The 21658-nt window shown below is 37.3% G+C and overlaps 1 protein-coding gene across 1 annotated transcript in view; it reads right to left on the bottom strand.

Annotated features, from left to right (window-relative positions):
- Positions 1 to 21658, bottom strand: part of ADAMTS5 (ADAM metallopeptidase with thrombospondin type 1 motif 5) — a 49849-nt gene that overhangs the window by 14044 nt on the left and 14147 nt on the right. Inside the window, exons 3-4 of the mRNA XM_003934347.4 lie at positions 9965 to 10132; positions 678 to 961 (exon numbers count right to left, since the gene is read on the bottom strand). Of these exons, the coding sequence (XP_003934396.2) occupies positions 678 to 961; positions 9965 to 10132 (452 nt within the window). The remainder of the gene's footprint in view (positions 1 to 677; positions 962 to 9964; positions 10133 to 21658) is intronic.

The raw sequence follows: 21658 nt of genomic DNA, 5'->3' as shown, positions 1-21658 counted from the left end.
TTGGAAAGTAAACTTCTCAAAAGCAATTAATAGGGACCTACATGGGGTCTCAACTGGACAGAATCTCAACTACACAAATGTTTGTTAAAAGATGTGATCTGTAAAGAAATCCCTAGTATATGCATTTTCCCCAGTATTTGATCACTGGGAATGGCCACTGCAGGTGAAAGAAGCAGGTGTAAATAGATCTCAAAAGGAAAAGTTTTTCATTTCTTATTTCTTATTTCATTTATTATTTCTTTTCTTTCTTTTTTTTTTTTTTTTTTTTTTTTTTTTTGGAGACCGAGTTTTGCTCTTGTTGCCCCGGCTGGAGTGCAATGGCATCATCTCTGCTCACTGCAACCTCCGACCCCTGGATTTAAGCAATTCTCAAGCCTCAGCCTCCTGAGTGGCTAGGATTACAGGCATGCACCACCATGCCCGCCTAATTTTTGTAGTTTTTTAGTAGAGACAAGGTTTCACCATGTTGTCCAGGCTGGTCTCGAACTCCTGACCTTGTGATCCGCCTGCCTCGGCCTCCGAAAGTGCTGGGATTACAGGCATGAGCCACTGCCCTCATCCAGGAAAAGCTTTTCAATTAGAAAATAAAGACTTCTGAGGACCGTGCCCATACCCATCACAAGAATGCATTTCACTTCTTGGGTCTCCAGGCATTGGCTGATGAGAAAATCACTTACTGAGTAATACTTTTTCTTGGTTTTGTCCACACACTTGCCCTGCAAGCAGATTCTCCCCTTTCCACAAGGAGTCCCTTCCACAGCAGGCAGCTTCTTGGTCAGACAGACCATCTGGCCCTGGCGCACCACGGCACACCACAGGCGAGCACAGACATCCATGCCTGGACACACCGAGTACTCGGGCCCGAAGGTCAGGTTGCACTGCTGGGCGGCATCGTAGGTCTGTCCCGGGAGTTCTTCGGGACCCAGGATCTGCTTTCGTGGTAGATCCAGCAAACAGTTACCTACAAGAATAACTGAGATTGACCACTGCTCTGTATTTAGGTTTCAAACCGCTAAAATCATGGATCTGAAAACAAAATGTCCCGGCTGCTGTCGAAGCATGAGGCACCCCCAAATCCACAGTGTAATGCTCTGGAGAGGGACTCCGTGGGGACAAGGCCGGGCACCTCACTGGGCCCATGATACCCTCCAGGGTTCTCAGGAGTGATAGGCTCCGGAGTGTCTGTAACAATGGGGTTGGCAGGGGTGTGATGAAATAAAATGGTTTTTTAATGATTAGTTGTGAACTTAGCCATTGTGCTAAGGCACTGAACAAAATTGGGATAGGCCTAGAGGAAATTGGATGATGCATTTTAGTAATAACTATAATAGTGATAATGGTAACGAAGCCTTTACCACTTTGAGAAACAGAGTTTGTCCTTGGCACTCTCTTTGTATAATCCATTCTCCATTTCTAACTCACCCCTTCCCCTTGTGCCTATCACATGTCTCCTTTCCACTAATTCCATAAATAATAGCCAGGCTGGCTCCTCATTCATTCTTGCACATTCGACAAGCATTTGCTCAGCACCTACAATGTTCTAGAAAACACACCAGGCATTGGAAATACTGAAAAATGACTCAGATCTACCCCTCAAGGCCTTCCAGTTAAGTCAAGGAGATAAAGTGTTTCTCCCAGACTGATAAAAATTTTAATAAAAAGCTATCAAGATTTGAACAAAGGAGCAGTGAAAAAAGAAAAAAAAATCTTTGATAATTTAGGATTAGTCTAGTCTCTATATTCTTTTCCTCTTTGTGTCTATTTAATAGAATTGGTGTTTGTTGGGCATTTGAGTGTACCTACTAAAACCATGTACGTGTCTCACTGCATCATATACAAAGGTATATAGGCAAAGGGGGTGAGATGGGAATTCTATAGAAGCTGAAACATGGGCAATGAGATTCCAGAACATTAAATGTGCTTTGCTCTCTCTTTTCCCTCCCCATAAAAGCTTCCCTAAGAGTCCCTGTCCAGTGAGTTAACATCATTAATTTTCTTTTGTCACACACGTGCATAAGCATTGCCCATCTGTTTCTGTATTTTTCTGTTTACTTGATTTTAGAATTTACCCAATGATTACCATAGCAATAAAAATAACAAATATTAGTTACACACACTATTCTCTGTTCTTTACATGTATTAGCTTATTTAATGTTCACCACCACAACCCCATCAGGCAGATTCTAGTACGCATTTTATTTATCCCACAGATAAGAAAACTGAGGCACAAAAGAGGTAGACCAGTAGACCAGTTACCTAAGGTCACACAGCTGTTATGGTTTTATGCTCAGAGCCTGCCCTCCTCTTCAGATACCATATGGCTTCTGTTAGCATGTGAGTAGCTGCCTGATTGTATTGCTGAAGGGCAACCATGTGTAAGGATCCTTTAAACGGTGGATATTGAGCTTAATGGAAGAAACACCCAATCTGAAGTCTTACTCTGGTGAAATACTAAATGGTTGAGTGCTCCTGGCTAAGTTAGCTAACCTCTCCATAATTTATTTTCAAGATCCGCATAATGTTTCTCTTCTCACTATGTTACTGTAAATGTGAAATTAGCTAACAGAGAATTAAGGGTGACCAGAAAAATACAAAATAATGGAATATTTAACAGCCTTTTAGATGTCTTAGTTGTTCTTTTTATTCAACAAAAACAGTCATATTCAAATTCTTATGTTCCACTGAGAAATAGAATATTCAGCACATTTTAAGTATACTGTAAATTTTTAAGGAGTACATTCAAATTTCTTCCAAGTGAATATCTTAGAATTTGTCAATCTATGCTGGGGGCATTACATGAAAATGCATAAAGAGCAAAGTTCCTATTTAACTTCTGAGCCGGAATGTTTGAAGAGGTAAAGCTTCTTAAGGCAAGCCAGAAAAAGCATTAAAAATAAGTATCCAGCCAAAGAGAACTCTGGGTGGAAAACATCAAGTTAAAAGAAAAACATCAACATCAAGTCAATAGGAAAGAATGATAGTAAAAGCTCACTAGGCTTTGTTTATAAGATAGAATGTGATTAGGGCTTCAGAATTCCATGAAAAACATCTTCATTCCAGAATAAAAAAAAAGGAGTACTATGTAAACCAGGGGTTGCTTGGCAGATTGCTGATGTTAGAAGACTGTCAATAAATCTCTGAGTCTGCAAGAATGTTTTCCAAATCTTCAAAAGTGCTGTTTTAATAAACTTCTTTTTTATTTTACTAAAAAGCACAGACCATAAGACTGGGTAACTAAATATTAGCTAGGAAGTCTTTACTATGTATGCACGCACGTGACATGGGTCTACCTCATTTTTCTGGAGCCAAAATAACTTGCCACCTGACTATGCATACACAGTCACTGACACCTGTTCTGCCTTACTAGCAGATGACAAGTGAAAAAAAAATGCATAATGCAAACAATTTGAAATCGGCTTCCAACAAAGAGACTTCAAGATGTGGCATCTCTTTACAAACCTTAATTTAGAAGTACAAGTTTTAAAAATAAATAACACATTTACTTTCTATTAAAAATAAGATATATCAGCTCTATAATGTTCCCTTAGAGGCAATACATATGGAGATGACCTTTTCTTGCTTAAAGTAATTTATTTCAGAATTGCAATTGCTGTGTTACTCCAGCATTCTCAGTACTAGGATTTGTAGCTGCATCCATTTCTGTTTATGCCAAAGTATATATTATTTCATTTTTACATTGAATTACGTACTTTTGCAACAAAATAGGTACAAGCATCTCTACCAAATGTTAGACTGATGCCATGAAACAATAACACAAATCAATATGAGCCTAAGTCTGAATCTCATAGTATAAAATATCTAAAATCTAAGTCATAAGAGATTGGATATACATTTTCTATTTTTAAAAAATGTATACAGTTTGGGGGAGGGGCATAAGGGGAAACGGGTCAACCTTTCGGTATCATTTCTAATGTTCAGGTCTGGAGGCATCCAACCTACTGCTGATTCTTTTCTTAATCTGTTTCACTTTTATTCTCAATCACTTCTTCACATCTACTTCACGTATTTTTCAATTCACCGTAGTCTGAAATTTGATCTGGGCCTTGCTGCCAAGATTTTGTGTTTGTTCTGTTCCACAAATTGGCAAGTTTCTTTCTCCCTCACTCTCTCTCCTTTCCTTCCTTCTTCCTTTTTAAATTTTGTTTTAACATTGTATATGTATAAATGGATAGATTATAAAAGAAAGACCAGGTGTGGTGGCTCACGCCTGCAATCCCAGCACTATAAGGAAGCCAAGGTGGGTGGATCACCAGAGGTCAGGAGTTCACAACCAGCCTGACCAACATGGTGAAACCTCATCTCTACTAAAAATACAAAAATTAGCTTGCTATTGTGGTGGGCACCTGCAATCCCAGCTACTCGGGAGGCTGAGGCAGAATTGCTTAAACCTGTGAGGCAGAGGTTGCAGTGAGCTGAGGTCAAGCCATTACACACCAGCCTGGGGGACAAAGAACAAAGCTCCATCTCAAAAAAAAGAAAGGAAAAGAAAAGAAAGTCAATACTAATGTGTGTATATTGCATACATGTTTTTACCATTCACGTTGAACCAAATGGTTAAAAGAAGACAAAAAATTAAAAAGTGAGATGCTGTGATTTGAGGCGAAACTGTAAGAAAATGTGTCAGTCTCTCCATGGTGGCAGAAGTCCACTAATAGACGATGGAAGGAATGTCATGCCTCCAGGAAATGGAACAGAAAAACCTCTAGTTTTATATATCTGACTTATAGTACTATTTGTCTCTCATATTAATGATTAATCAAAATTATCAAAGTTATTGTTCTTTTTGTTTTCCTTTTTGCTTTTTTGAGATGGAGTCTAGCTCTGTTGCCCAGCAGGCTGCAGTGCAGTGGCATGATCTCCGCTCACTGCAACCTCTACCTCCCGAGTTCCAGTGATTCTCCTGCCTCAGCCTCCTGAGTAGCTGGGACTACAGGCACAAGACACCATGCCCAGATAATTTTTGTATTTTTAGTAGAGACAGGGTTTGCCATGTTGGCCAGGCTGGTCTCAAACTCCTGACCTCAGGTGATCTGCCCACCTTGGCCTCCCAAAGTGCTGGGATTACAGGGCGTGAGCCACCACGCCCAGGCTCAAAGTTATTGTTCTTTATTTTCAATATTTTATTTCCTATTTCTAGCACTAAAGCTATTTCTGTCTTTTCTTCCTTTTCAATGCTCAGGTATGAAATTAAGCATTGACCCAAATATTCATGATCTAGGAGAAAACAGTTAATGTTCCTAATGAACCTCATCCAAAGAAGCCTAAGGCCACTGCTTACAATCACCGTTTGCTTCCTCTCTTCATCTTGCTGCCCTTGCCCCTCTGCTTTTAGGTCTTTACTTGAATGTCTAATGTTAAAAGAAAAATGGGTGCATTTGTCTGCTCTTTGATCATTCATTTTGGGCCCAGTGATAGATGAATGAACAAGGACACTTCAAAAAGACAGACATTTTTTTGTCCAAAAGCAACTCAAGGGGTCTGGGTGCATTAAGTACACTGTTTAGCAGATGTAATGGCAAAGAAATTAAGTTAAAGGTTCTCTATGACAAAGGAGAAAGGAATGTTTTTAAAAATATAAGTCACTCCTGTAATCCAAGCACCTTGGGATGCTAAGGCAGGTGGATCCCCTGAGATTGGGAGTTCAAGTCCAGCCTGACCAACATGGAGATACCCCATCTCTATTAAAAATACAATATTAGCCAGGCATCATGGTGCATGCCTATAATCCTGGCTACTCAGAAACAGGCAGGAGAATCACTTGAACCCGGGAGGTGGAGGTTGTGATGAGCCAAGATAGTGCCATTGCACTCCAGCCTGGGCAAGAAGAGTGAAATTCTGTCTCAAAAATAAATAAATATATAAATAAATGAAGTAAGTCAGTCATTGTGGCCTTAAACTATATGTCTTATTTGCACACTCTATTAAAGAGCATATTTATTATGAAAATCAAGATGCAACCATAGTGTTGGCTTTGAATTTTATTAACACTGTTGGCTTTGAATTTTATTAACACCACCTTAACAGCTGATGTTAAATTCTCCTGGCCAGCTTTACGGTCTATACTTAACAAAAGATACAGAGAACTGGTTTTCCAATATCATTTTATGTGCAAAGTTCTGTGTTCAGTAAGTAGCTATAAACTTCTCTTTATATTACACGTCAAATGTTCAAAACCATCTATAGATTTTCCTTAGCAACCTGTGTTGTGAGTGTTCTTGAGCTGTATCTACCTAAGTGGTGGCCTTTCTCATCATCTGGCACTGTGAACTCAGGAACACAGCAGACACAGCTATCTTTTTTTGGACTCAAGTTTAGGAAGCGTTTGAGAAAGGAAATTCAATAACCTGCTTTCACTGCACAATTTCTTTGCCAGTGCTTACCTTTATTTTTGAGGCTCATACTCCTAGCCAGCTTGCCTAGAGCTAGCTTGTAAAAACACTGCAGAATGTCTACAACTATCTTGGCCAAGGTTGGGAGAAGGTGCGGGGGGGGCGGTTCTATGAGACATGACTTCTCCTTTTCTGAATCACAGATCTGCAGACACAGTGACTTTAGATTGAACACACTGGTTTTTCAACCATAACCTAACTGCTGCATATTTCTTGTTGGAACTAAATCAGGAAACACTCAGTACTAATGAATTTAAATTTGGCAGTGGAAAAGTGCTACAAATGTCCAGCTACTTATAGCTAATAATTTTGAAAATAAATCAAATGCTTTGAATTTAATTTTACTCTCTGATCTCATTTCTCCAGTATTTGGAGGTGAGAGGAGGAGGGATGAGATATTAGACTTAATGGATTTCTCATTTATAATGTACTTTTTAGGTACCATTGAAAAATGGTATATGTGTTACGAGATTACCTGCTTAAAACTAGCAATTGCTTTTCTGCCTTTATAGTAGTCACAGTTTAACTTTCCTAAATAACTGAAAATCATTTTTTTGTGTGTGTCAATTATTGTATCGCGCTGAAATATAGCACTGACTTGAGGGACCGTGCTGGTGAGACAGGGTTTTTGACCTTTAGAAAATGGTACCAGACCACTGTGCCTTTCATGTTTTACAGCTGCTATTTACAGCTCTTCTCTTATTGTCAAATAATATCATTTCTTGCTCTCAGATTACCTGTCTAAAGTCTGCATTCTCACTACTTGTGACTATTTTATTGCTTAAAATGTTGAGTGGCTTAGAAAATTAAAACAGAAAAATGGTAGAACTGTAAAATCTGAATAAATGGGCTCTGAGTAGAAGCCTGTGTAGCTTCCTATGAGTAAAGTTAAAAGGTTTTATAATATAGTTTTCTGATATCATTTCGACTTCTAACAAAGACACATCTGTTTGTTATTCTATCATCTTGGGCTTTGACTGTCTTCTTCTCTCCCATGCTCTGTGGCTGAAATGTTAAAATCTCAATAATCTCTACAGTGAGTTTAGTAGTTGCTTTGGCCACACTGTCACTTACATTGACTTAAGTCAGCTTTTTGGTTACAACTTAAAAGTTATTAAGTTATTTCAATTCATCTTTAAGTAATAGCACTATAGGGGGTACAACTGTTTCAATTCTGTATCTGAGTATGCTCTTTTGAAAGGAAGTAAGACATAACTGAGCTTTGTCATTGTGCCACATTTTTTCTTTGTTTTCTGTTATTCCGAACTTACTTTATTCATATTATAAGCTACTGATAAAAATAGGATTTTTATTGAAACAAAAGACTGCCTAACCAAACCAACATATTCAAAAGTGAAAAAGTCTAGATTGGATGAAATAAAGTAAATAAGTAAACTATAAGCATCTTCTGTTAAAGGAATTTTAGTAATAATTGAATTTATTTATTTCATATACATATGAGAAATTCATATACTTTTTTATTAGTACAAATGAATAAGATCCATTTCTATTAAAATTATTTTCTTAGTTGTTTTCTATCATGAGTTCTTTGGAACAGAAACAGATATAAAAATATGTAAACTTGTTACAAAATCTTTAAAAATTCAGAGCATGGACTTTTTAAAATATAGAATTAATATTAAAAAAAATGGAGACAATGCCAAAAGCATTATTTACCGCATAGAAATTAAGATCACAAATTCCATAAACATGAAATAAATGAATCATTTCAAAATGAGGAACAAAATTCTCCACAGCATTGTAATTAGCTGACCTAATACTTGCACAGGGAAAAAAATTTGGTCCCATTTTAGCCATAAGTATTTGCTGCCTTAGCAACTAAATCCATTCATTTAGTGATTCAAGGTTTAGCTCAACTTCTTGGAATGTGTAACATGTGATTTTGAAATAAAATATTAATGTTATTTTATTTTCAGAAAACCTGAAAAGAAGTAAAACAGAAAAGCAATATTATGAGTGGAGACTTAAGATTCCACCCAAGAAGGACTTTATGAGATATTGATCTGATCAATGTAGATAGGATGATGATAAGGAATATTCATTTTAGGACTTTATCCACATTTAATCCACAATGTAAACTGAGCTAAACATAAAATTACCATTGTATTATTGGTCTAAAGGAAAGCTTCATACATTAATTCTTAGTGTTGTTTCCAAGTCTTTAAATTATTGACATAGTCTTTCAACTAAAAAAGAACCTTTTTTTTTTGTAGTGAGATATATTTTAAACCAAGCTGGAAATGAGACATATAAATATGTAGTAACAGGCAGCTAAAGCCTTACCTGTTCACCACTAACGTAGTTAAAAATGAGTTAATGAACAGATTTTGGCTCCGTGGTATCAGAGAACTGTGCAGCCGAATTTATTTGTGTCTGAAATAATTTGAATTTGCTATTTGTTCTGGTATTATGTAGCCACAGTTCAAAAAAGACAACATACTAAAAATTAGGGGAATATTAAATCATAAGCTTTGTGGAACTTGGAAAAAGACAGTTTTCATAGATACTCTTTATTCAACTTTGAACCATACATCATTAGATAATTTTATAGAAAATTGTTATGATTAATAATTTCTGTCATATTTCATTTAACTGCTAGTTTTAGAAAGATGAATCTGAAGAGAACGTACAAGAAATGAGAATATGTCCATTTCTATAAAAGAGGAAATTTTGGCTACATGATCTCTGAAGATTCTTTCCAAGGCCAATGCATCTACCCTCCTGTGTTTTTATTATTTTAAAGTACTAAAGAATGCTAGGAAATTTGCAACAGCTTGTTTCCAAGATTACTTAGGGGTCGGGATTTATTATTTCTAAAAATTGTAACTTCCTCAGTATGTTCATATAATTTACAGCACTAATCCTAGTCTTACAGAATTTAATAAAGTACACTGTTCTCTTGAACTGTATTTAAAGGATGAAGCCAAAGATTTTCTTTTGAAGTTCTTCAAGTGTTTTCCCATCATTCAGATTCTTTTCTATTTCTGTTCTGTAGTTTCTACTCCACTTTCAGGAGAATCTGCTATCAGGATGAAACCAAATGCTTCTAGTCAGTGCAAATCTAGAAAGCTTCCTCTTCTGGCTTTAGGTTGCCATAAAAAGAATCCAGTAGAATTGTCACCTGCACCTTAACCGCACCCCTATAATAGGCCTGTAACAAATACTTCTGCAGGTCATATTAATAGCAAGGAAAACCAAGATGTCTGCCAAAGTTCTCACAGGAAGCTAGTGGTGAAAGAAGGAATAAAAGCCAGGCTTTCAGGGCACTAGTGAGGCGTTCTGTGTGGTCTTCCACACTGCTTCTCCTTTGAACTTTTTCAATTCAAAAGCCAAAATACCATAGCTAAAATGCCACCAAGGATGTTGGCAGCACATTCCCACATACGATCAATTTCCTTGGTCTTTCTTCTGACACTATCCAAACAACTATTGTCTTAGAGGGCAAGATGAATATTTTCAGGATATAATGAAGTCAAACTCCTAAGAATCCCAAATTTTGTTTTTCAACCCGTGTTGTCCTTAATGATACATACCATGGCCATCATCCAGGAATTCTGTGATGGTGGCTGAAGTGCATTTGGACCAGGGCTTAGATGCATCAATGCTGGTAAGGATGGAAGACATTAAGCGCTTATCTTCTGTGGAACCAAAGGTCTCTTCACAGAATTTGGAATCGTCATGGGAGAGGCCAAGTAGATGTCCTAAGGGAGAGAACAGAGGAAGTATAAATAATCCATGACTGTGTATTTCTATTTTTCCATGATAATTATGCTAGGGCTTGATTTTTTCCCCCCAGTTGTAGATGAGTTCACTTTAACTGACTTCTCACCTGAAGACTGAACCTCCAGGGAAATAAAGTTTCATGTAGTTAGTACAGCAATTACTTTGGGTGAACATTTCGATGGAAACTGAAAAACTAAAGAGTAGATGTTCCCATAATTCATCTGGATCACATATGCTTAATGACATGTGGAAACAAAGCCTTATTTAGAATCTAGCATTTGCGAGACAATTGTGGGATTATGTCATAGCCCTCACCACATATCATTTTGATTGTCTGATTTTCTGCCTCCTCTGATCAGGCCCCATGAGATCGAAGTTTACTTGCTTCCATATACTGTTGAAGCCTCTGTACCGAACTTAGTGCTGTGCAAGTTGCAAACAATTAATAGATGGTTTTTGAATGTCAGTGACTTATCTTATTAGTCAAATAAATAGGTGGCTAATACAAAGGAGGACTAGGGGAGACAAAGCAGAGAAGTGAAATGAGGAACTTTCCAGTTTCATGCAAAACTAAGCTTGCTTCATCTGTTCATTTCTTTTAGTGATTTACTGAGTTATGAATGTTTCCTATTCTCACAAACATATAGCTCATTTTGACAAAACACCCATTTACATTTTAAAACGTCTAAAATACCAGTAACATGGAGTTCGAGAGCTTGAAGAGAAAACACCTTGGTTTCCCAAGTGATTGTTGTGACTGTTCAAAACCACTCAGCCAGGTGATATTTGTGCTTAAGCCTATCAACAATGTTCTCTGCAATCCCAGTCAAGCTAGATATTGTTTCACAGAGCCCATAATCTCATTCTTATAATCCAAGTAAATTGCTTTTTATTATATAAGATCAATTTTCATACAGTCTAAGGATAAAATGATATTCCCCCAACAAACTTAAAATGCTATTTAAAACATCTAGGACAGTAGTTTGGGCAGTTATAAATTCTAAAAAATAGACAGCAAATCATCCTAGTAGTGTTTTTAACAAAGCTTTCTAGAATCATACACAAACCACTGAAACGAATGTAGAAAACACTATAGCAAACAGATGACTACATTCTCCTTGGGTTCTTGAATACCAAATGCAGAAAACTTCGGCCATCCTAGCAAAAGAGTCTAGTGTGCACCAATAAAACCCAACAGAGATGAAATCTTTCACTTTAGATTCTGACTATTTTGGGCCAACTTGTTAAATCACCAACACCTCATAACAAAACTGTCCACTGAGTAACTGACTGCTGTTATGTTTGAAATTAAGTGGCTAGGGCTCAGTGACCTTCCAAGTCTCCACATTTTTATGTCATTTATTCAGATATTTACTTCAACAATATTTACTAGGCTAACAAGTTTTCTCTGGGAAGTCCTCCCACCACCACTTAACATTTTGTTTGGTCAGTAGCATAAACGTGCATGATAGTCTATGTATAAAGTATGTCCTAATTAACATGCAAAGGAAGTTAGCAAGGACTCATCCGAGTTTTGAGTGGTTAGTTGAGTTTTTCAAGGAACTCATTGCTTACAGAAATAAAAACAATCTTTTATTCATGTACTATTTCAAATGACTTAAAATTACTTAGTACATGAAATACATGTTGATAATGCACTCTGCACTCCCTGAACTTTTCCAAGATAGAAGATTTCTCAACTAACTCTGAGGGACATGTGTAGAAATTTCACACTTGAGTTTTTTCCTCTGACATAGAAGAGAGAGAAGAAAAGTATCCCCAAGTGACCTCTGCAACATAATATGTATTTGAATCCAGGTTTTATACTTAACAAACGTGACCTTTGCAATCTACTTCATAGGATATTTATATTTATTTAATGGAGTAATCGTTTTTTTTCCTCCAAATATATATAAATACAGAGCACTTTCCATTTTTTTGTTATTATATCAAGAAATTTTCACTTCATCTGGAGGGTAGATTTTAGAATTCTGATTTAAAATATAGGCCACAGAGCAGACACCAAATTCATTTTGAGGGGTCTGAGAAAGTACCTCAATTTTTTCTTTCAAACAGAGAGGTGAAGCATGTAATTTTAAAGGTTTCAATTGTGCAAGCAAGTCAATTTAATTTTTAAATATTTTGGCATCATTTCTGAATCTTTTGGAATGCTATTTAATATACTATTATGACTTTTATGCTCCCCAAATTTATTCATTTTCCACCATAGCTTAATTGCCACTGAAGATGAACAGAAGAAATTCCACTGGAAAAGACTGCCATTGAAGCATGAACAAATCTTAGTTTCACCTCAGCAAGGGGATAGGAATTTTGTAAGATCTCTAAAAGTCAGGCAGAAACAGACTGCTTAGAGCCAACTGAAAGAGATCAACTCTTTGGAGGGTGAATGAACATTCCATCCTCCATGAAGAAAGCCTGACAGCTGTCTGGGAGGAGCATGCTGTCTCATAGGCAGTGAGAGTCCTGGGCAATGTGAGGAACACTTAAGCACCCACAGTAACAGGCAGCCAGTTCCAGAGTAGCTGGAACCGGGGCAGGGTGAGAGACCCACGTGACTTCCCTTCAGGAGCTGGACAGGATATGAAAGGGAAGATCAATGTGAGGGATGTTTGGATGCTCTTCAGGAAAGACGTGACACACATTCTAAAGGCTGTAAACAGCAAAAGGAGTGGTATTTTCTAATTCGAGCCCCCAAGCAATTATGCTAAGACATTGACTCTTAGTTGAAATTAGCCTTGAAATAGCAAAAGTCTACAAAAGTATAAGCACTTTTAAAGGAGTGCTCACCGTAAAGACAGTATACTATGATACTGAAAGCTAGCCACCAGAGAAAATCCAGTATCCTGGGAATTTAAAATACAATGTCACAGCAGACAACTGTTTATTTCAAGTAGGGATTGTGAAGGGGAATTGGAAAAGCTAATAGCTTTGAAAACATCTGCCTTTTCAGAAAGAATTTGTTCATAAATCATTCACAGAGATGTTTAAAATGAACGGTGTAGTTTATAGATGAAGAATTTCTTGGACAAGCAGACCTCAGAAGTATTAGCAGCAGATAGGATTAGATAACCCTGTCCCAGGGAGTAAAACAGCACATGAAGAATATAAAACAATGTAGAGAAAATGTGTACAATGCCAAAATTAATGTGTTGTTTACATCAAATTGTATTTTATGATGAGTTTTTTTTTTTCTTTTTTTTTTTGTGAGTCGGAGTTTCGCTCTTGTTACCCAGGCTGGAGTGCAATGGCGCGATCTCGGCTCACCGCAACCTCCGCCTCCTGGGCTCAGGCAATTCTCCTGCCTCAGCCTCCTGAGTAGCTGGGATTACAGGCACGCGCCACCATGCCCAGCTAATTTTTTGTATTTTTAGTAGAGACGGGGTTTCACCATGTTGACCAGGATGGTCTCGATCTCTTGACCTTGTGATCCGCCCACCTCGGCCTCCCAAAGTGCTGGGATTACAGGCTTGAGCCACCGCGCCTGGCCCTTATGGTGAGTTTTTGGAGCAATACAGAGCAACAGAGTTAGTTGAGGGTGAGGTTTTAGCGGAGACAGGGGGATGGAATCCAGAAATCCATATAGAATGGCAATCCTTACCCTTGGAAGGAGAAAGATTTCTTTTTGGAGAGTCAGTGTTGCAAGAGAAGGGTGGGGAAGACTCAAAGCCATTTTGACAGAGATTTGAGAAAACTCCCTCAGTAAAATAGGATGTGAAAAGGCAGAGGTGGATTTAGAGGTAACTATCTGCTGTCAGGATTTAAAGCAGAGGTAGTAAGGTCTTGCTTTAGGGAAGAATTAATATTTGTGTTTAAGACTACCTATAATCAGCAGACATCCAAAAGATCTAAAAGCAGTTTGCTTGAGCAATTTTGTTTATAATAGTATCTTTCTCAGCTATCTTTAATACTTGATGATGTAATTGGAAGCTTGTTACCTAAAATCCTGAGGCAATTAAGGACCAAGCACATTTGTGTAATAGCTGTACTTGTTAGCTGCCTCTGTATTTATATGTTAAATAAGATTTTCACTGGAAAAGGGGAGACAGAAGCCAGCATGAAATTCAGAGAATAATGCACCTGTCTAATCCATGAGTATTTTCCAAGTGGTAAATACCTCAGAATTGTATTTCTTTTCTTTTTTTTTGAGACGGAGTTTCTTGTTCCCCAGGCTGGAGTGCAATGGCAAGATCTCAGCTCACTGCAATCTCTGCCTCCCAGGTTCAAGCAATTCTCCTGCCTCAGCCTCCTGAGAAACTGGCATTACAGGCACCCACCACCACACCCGGATAATTTTTTGTATTTTTAGTAGAGACAGGATTTCATCATGTTGGCTGGGCTGGTCTTGAACTCCTGACCTCAGTTGATCCACCCACCTTAGCCTCCCAGAGTTCTGGGATTACAAGCATGAACCACTGTGCCCAGCCAGAACTGTATTTTACTGCTTGAAATAATTAGTAAAAACTAAGGTGTAAATTGTGTTAGACATTGTTGATCCATTCTTAATAGATGTTAAATCATATCTTAAATACAACAATCATGCTGAGTGTCTGTCAGCAAGTAACATCAGAAAAGAGTTTATTTGAATTAATCTAAGAAAATAAGTATAATGATAAATTATGTCAGAAAAAAGTCTATAGGGCTGAGAGTTTGAGTTACATTGTTAGCTCAGAAATAGCAAAACAACTTTTCTGGCATGAAAATCCTCTTTTTGAATTGGCAAAGGGATAACATTTTACAAAATAAATTTTATCTTTGATATTCCCAGTACAGATTTAAACAACACCTTGCTTTCTTAAATTCACAAGAGAATATGGTGTTAGAAAATCTGTGATAATGTGCAGCTAGATGAAGACACATTGCATAAAAGGAAACTGTTGGTTCAGCTTCTTATTCAACTCAGGTATTACTGTACAACCAGGGCTGACTTATAACATTAACCTCAGGAAGGAAATTGGTTGTTTTTTTAAACTTTGGTCTGCAAATTAAACAGAATTTCAGGCTCTTGTCTCCTGATCCCAAACTGACCAATGGTCAAGGCGACACAGTACCACATCCTAAAAAAATGTCACAAGAAGCTCTGTAATGTGTTTACTTGGGAAAGCACTGCTCAGATGAAGCATCTGTTTCTTAATGAGGTCATGTTTTTATTTTACCTAATTTTCCAGCTGGGATTATGGAGGTGCAAGGTCTTGCCAGGGGTTGAAAAGTGAATCAACAGCTCACATGGGATCAGAATCTAGAATTCTTGAAGAAGGGAACCATAAGATCCAATAATTGGATCATACATGTTTATTCAAACATGAATCTTTACATAAATGTGATAAAACTCTTCAACTCCCATTTCAAAATGTTAAACATGAATGGTAAATGTGTTATCAATTATGTTATCTGGAAGGAAGAAACTCTAACTTTTTCACCTTATAACTAGCTGTGTCAATATCCTTTTGAATCCATTTCAGAATTATATCCTTTAAAGTAAAAACTGTCCAAAAAATCTTTCTGGAAGGGTAGAAACATCTTGAGCTCTGGAGCCAGATGGATTGGGTTTGAATCTCACTTTAGCAGTATATTAGTTGTTGATCTTAGGTTTAGAAACTACTCTGTGTGTTAGTTTCAATCTCTCTTGGGTGACCCACTAATAGTACTTACCTCATGGCATTTTGTAAGAATTAAATGATATAAAACATGCAAAGTGATTAGAATATGTGCTTGACATATATCAAAGAACCACTGATTGTTAGCTAACTTTATTGTCCTCATTTATATTCTGGGATTGTTACATAATTTTACTTATGTGTATTCTTCTCAGTCGTGTATATATATAACATATATAACATATATATATATATATATATATATATATATATATATATAAAACAATCCCAAAATATAAATATTCTTTCTCTCTCTATATATATGTTATATACTTTTACGTATGAGTATTCTTGTCCTCAGTGGTATATGTATATATAACCACTGAGGACAAGAATACTCATAAGTAAAAGTATATAATATATATATATATATATATATATATATATATATATATATATATGTATAGAGAGAGAGAGAGAGAGAGAGAGGGGGAAAGATAGAGAGAGATGGAGTCTTGCTCTAACACCCAGGCTGGAGTGCTGGAGTGCAGGAGTGCAGTGGTGCTACCAAAGTCCACTGTAACCTCCATCTCCTGGGTTCAAGTGATACTCATACCTCAGCCTTCTGACTAGCTGGGACTACAGGTGCACACCACCACCCTTGGCTAATTTTATTTATTTATTTTTTACTTTTTGTAGAGACAGAATCTCACTATAATGCCAGGGATAGTCTCAAACTATTGGGATTACAAGCATGAGCCACCACACCGGCCAACAAACTTTGATATTACTAGACACTCTTTATCTGGGAGGGAAGAGGAAATTTCCTAAACATAAAAGAATAAAACATCACTCAGCAAGTGTGTGATAGATTTACTTTTTATGCCATCTTGAATTTGCTGGTTTCCACACATGTGGGAAATAAACTATAGGTTTCCCCCTAGAGAAACATGAATCGGAATTAAGTTTTTAAAAAAACTGATGATAGACACAAAATCTCTCAATATTGCTCAACATATAGCAAAAACATATTCTCGTATGTCATCTGGGGGCCAAGAAAGACATAGTGTGGCTTTGCTCCAAACTGCTTGTTGATTAAAGCAATGGGTTTGCAGGTAAATATCAAGTGTAATTCTAGTTTCCTTCTCACTTCACATCTTACAGCCAGTCTGGACATCTGATTCTGTGTACTTGGCTTTGGTCTGTGGTATTTCAAGAACCTCTGCAGCTTCTCAAAATACGGCAGTGTTTAATCTAATCATCTACAGGAACAGAGTCACACGTAGATCAGCACAACCAGAGAACACCTTTTAACCACACCAAAAACACAGGCAGCTTTGCTGTTGTATCTCAACCACTTCCTAAGTCTCAGCTGAATATTTGGTCTTGGCTTTTTAAGTTCCCCGAGTTTAGCTTAGGAAGCACACTGGGGTCTTTCACAGTGGAGAGATTCACTTAGTGCATTTTATAATTAACTACTATAAAGCAGAGCTTCGGCATGTTTGCAAATTATGGATTTCATTTGTCTAAATAAAATCAGATTGTTCCTCCTAACATATTAGAAGCTGGCCCAACATCAGTAAAATTATTGTTTTTAAGAACCATGTGTGCAGCAGGTGAAATCTTTATTATTACAAGTCAATAATAAAAGTTTGACAAGTTAAAATATAAACTCAAAATGTAAACTTACATTAACTTGAAAACGTTCTGCAGTTCACTTTTGGATTGTAAAGTGGCTGTAAACACATTCCTGCCTCCACTCAAGGAACATGGATGGGGACTGTGTTTTGGATAGTTTGAAGTGACTTTCTGAAATGCCTTAACAATTCATAACATTCACTTGCATATAACACAAGAAGAAAAGCAATTTATGACTGCCTATCCAGAGTCAATGTCAATCAATACCCATCTTCCAGAAGTCTGTATTGGCATCAGTTGATTAGTTACCTTTCATAATCTAGCTGCTTTTTTGAAAAAATTAGCAGGAAAAACGAAGTGTCCTAGTTATCAAATGGTACATGATAAAAGTAACTTTTCATAATTGTTCATTTTTAACCTATGTCATTCTGACTTTAAGTAATCTGATGTCATGGATAGAAATGGTGCCAGATAGAGACTTTAACTCTGCCTCTATTTACCTTATGTGTTAATTCTCAAGGTAAGATTTTTTTTTTTTTTTTTTAAGGTGGGAGGCTCATTCTGTCACTCAGGCTGGAGTGCAGTGGTGTGATCATCACTCATTTTACTCTCTATCTCCTGGCCTCAATCAATCCTCCCACCTCAGCCTCCTGAGCTGGGACTATAGGCATGCACTGCTATGCCTAGGTATTTTTTTAAAAAAAATTTGTAGAGGCAGGGTTTCCCTATGTTGCCCAAGCTGTTCATTTTCAAAGAAAATTTCAATTCTGTTTATTTGTGTACAAAATATATATGACTTTCTATTTTAAACCACTATGAAGAGAAATAGGAAACAGTTGGGCACTTCCATGAGAACCTGTAGGTAGGTTAATAAAAGTGTTCTTCTTGCTCAAATATATTCTTTTACTGCTTATAGAAAAAATAAAGTAGAAAAATTATGAGAACAGCCTGGGAATCCTCTCCCAGCTTGTGTTTTGAGCATAGTAACACATTCTCACTGTTTGCATAAAGGAAATTACACATTTTGGAAGGAGGCTCAAGCAAATTAAAAACACTAGAAAACTAAGCATTCAAAACATCATTTTCATCACCATACTTTGGCCATATACACAACTTCCAAATCTGGAAAGTTGCAACTGTCTAGCAAAAATAAAGGGGGATGGTGATACCCCATCTCTACTAAAAATACAAAAATTAGCCAGGCATGTTGGTGGGTGCCTGTAATCCCAGCTACTTGGGAGGCTGAGGTAAGAGAATGTCTTAAACCCTGGAGATGGAGGTTGCAGTTAGCCAAGATGGCACCATTGCACTCCAGCCTAGGCAACAAGAGTGAAAGTCTGCCTCAAGAAAAAAAAATACCATTCAAGATATAAGTATGGGCAAAGACTTCATGACTAAAACACCAAAAGCAATGGCAACATAGCCAGAATGGACAAATGGGATCTAATTAAATTAAACAGCTTTTGCCCAGCAAAAGAGACCATCATCAGAGTAAACAGGCAACCTACAGAATGGGAGAAAATTTTTTGCAATCTACCTATCTGACAAAGGGCTAATATCGAGAATCTACAAAGAACTTAAACAAATTTACAAGAAAAACAACCCCATCAAAAAGTGGGTGAAGCATATGAATGGACGCTTCTCAAAAGAAGACATTTATGCAGCCAACAAGCATATGAAGAAAAGCTCATCATCACTGGTGATTAGAGAAATACAAATCAATACCAAATTGAGATACCATCTGATGTCAGTTAGAATGGCAATCATTAAAAAGTCAGGAAACAGCAGATGCTGGAGAGGATGTGGAGAAATAGAAACTCTTTTACACTGTTGGTGGGAGTGTAAATTAGTTCAGCCATCATGGAAGACAGTGTGGTGATTCCTAAAGAATCCAGAACTAGAAATACCATTTGACCCAGCAATTCCATTACTGGGCATATACCCAAAGAACTATAAATCATTCTATGAAGACACATGCACACATATGTTTATTGAGGCACTGTTCACAATAACGAAGACTTGGAACCAACCCAAATGCCCATCAACGAGAGACTGGATAAATAAAATGTGGCACAAATGCACCATGGAATACTATGCAGCCATAAAAATGGATGAGTTCATGTTCTTTGCAGGGATATGGATGAAGCTGGAAACCACCATTCTCAGCAAACTAACAAAAGAACAGAAAACCAAATACTGCATGTTCTCACTCATAAGTGGGAGTTGAACAATGAGACCACATGGACATGGGAGGGGAACATCACACACTGGGGCCTGTCAGGAGGTGGGGGGCTAGGGGAGGGATAGCATTAGGAGAAATACCTAATGTAGATGACAGGTTGATGGGTGCAGCAAACCACCATGGCACATGCATATCTATGTAAAAAACCTGCACATTCTGTCCATGTACCCCAGAATGTAAACTATAATTTAAAAGAAAAGGAAGAGGGAAGATTGCAGGAATTGAGGAGAATTAGAAGTGAGAGCATGGTCAGCTCAGACTGAGAGCTTCACAAGACAATCCAAAAAGTACAGCACGGGAAACAGAACAGCAAACTGTGCTCCAAAGATTTCACTGGCTGGAGAGGCAAGACTGTAATAATACACAGATGATCAGGAAATCTTTTGTCAGGCTATCTTTCTTAAATGTTGAAGCCTTATTTTTTATAACACATGTTCATAATATTTAGGCAAAAAGTGAAATTAAAGAATAATAAAGAGATTAGAAAATAAACTGAATGAAAGCCAGATTCCTTTATGAAAGGAAAATTGAATCCATATTCCCCTACTTCCAGACCTTAAATAGCTCAGATTAGCCCATATGTAATACAAAAAGGAAGTTAAGTAGAAAGTGTTTGATTGGACAATGAATCACAGGGAATTCCAATGAAATAAACAAAGATGACCCAACCAAAAAATTTAAGTGGACACCAGGGCACAATCATATATCAAAGATTTAGGTTTGAGTTTTCCATATAGAAGCCCACATTTCTCAACATTGTTCTCTTGTATAACTGTGTCTAATATTCTTGTACTATCGAGAAACGTTTTTACTGTGTGTACACACACACACACACACATATATATTTAGTTTTAATATAATGTTTGTTCTTATCAGCATCTGGCCCTCTGCCTCTCAGACTCTGCATCAGCCCGGTAACCCAAGATCCTTGGCTTAGGAATTCAGGAAAGCTTGTAAAGGTGACCCTGCAGGGCTCTTCCTTTCAGCCTACTTAACTTGAGGTCAAAGCAGTCCTGAAGAAGCTACATTTATTGCCACAGTGTTTGTCTTACAGGGAAATCTCCCAGATGCAGTCAATGTGTGAAAACCAATCACTACAAGAAAGCAGGAGAAAGGAAAGAAATTGCCCTTCCTTTAAGGAATGTGGAATCTTTTCTTTTGAAGACCAGGATTTAGAGCCCATAATCCTGTGGATGGATGATGCCAATATTCAACTCTGCTGCTTTTTCCCCATGATTTCTGCCCCCAACCTGTGACGAATCAGCTTCAGGGATTTAGACCCTTTCTTATGGGACTCCTCTCTCTCTGAATGATGGTGATTAATTACTAGTGCACTTTAAAAGTCTCCTCTATTTAATTACATCCTCTTGAGTATTTGGGCTAATTCCTCTTAGTTTCCGCTGCAGATCGGAATGTTGCCTTGAGCAAGTCTCATGTTTCTCCTGCTTACTCACTCAAGCACATAACAGATATGTAATAAATATTGATTAAGGTTCTGTATTAGGCTGTGTTTTTATCAGTAAGGATTAATAGGCATAAACGAGAGACATACACCCTACCCTGGAGTTTAAATGGCATGTGTTAGAAAAACACTTTCAGCTGACCGCTCTTCTAGTGCAGCAGAGAAGAGTCATGTCTCCTCATTAGCCCACCTTATAGGGAAGAAATGAAGACTCAAAGTAACTAAATCACTTGTCTGAGATAAAACAGAGAACCCAGAGACAGAGCTGGGACTCCGCTCAGATCTTTGACTACTGAAGCCAAAGATGCCCAATTAATACAACACTGAATTATTCTTAGTGATGCTGTTGGATAGTTATTTACGTTTAGGTTTTATGTTTGTGGTTTTCTGCTTAGGAGGTAACAAAGGTGTCAAGAACATTAATGTCATGCTTAAAAACTGACATTTACTGAATTCTGTTTTACTGGGGCAATATTGTGAATTGTGCAATTACACTGTACCTTGGATTAGAAGGTATTTGACTCCCCAAAGAAAACATAGCAGTTAG

Source organism: Saimiri boliviensis, chromosome 18 (genome assembly GCF_048565385.1).
Source record: "Saimiri boliviensis isolate mSaiBol1 chromosome 18, mSaiBol1.pri, whole genome shotgun sequence".
In the NCBI taxonomy this organism is placed as follows: Eukaryota; Metazoa; Chordata; class Mammalia; order Primates; family Cebidae; genus Saimiri; species Saimiri boliviensis.
Note: the sequence above shows the minus strand (reverse complement) of the source record. Positions and strands in the feature narration are given on the sequence as shown.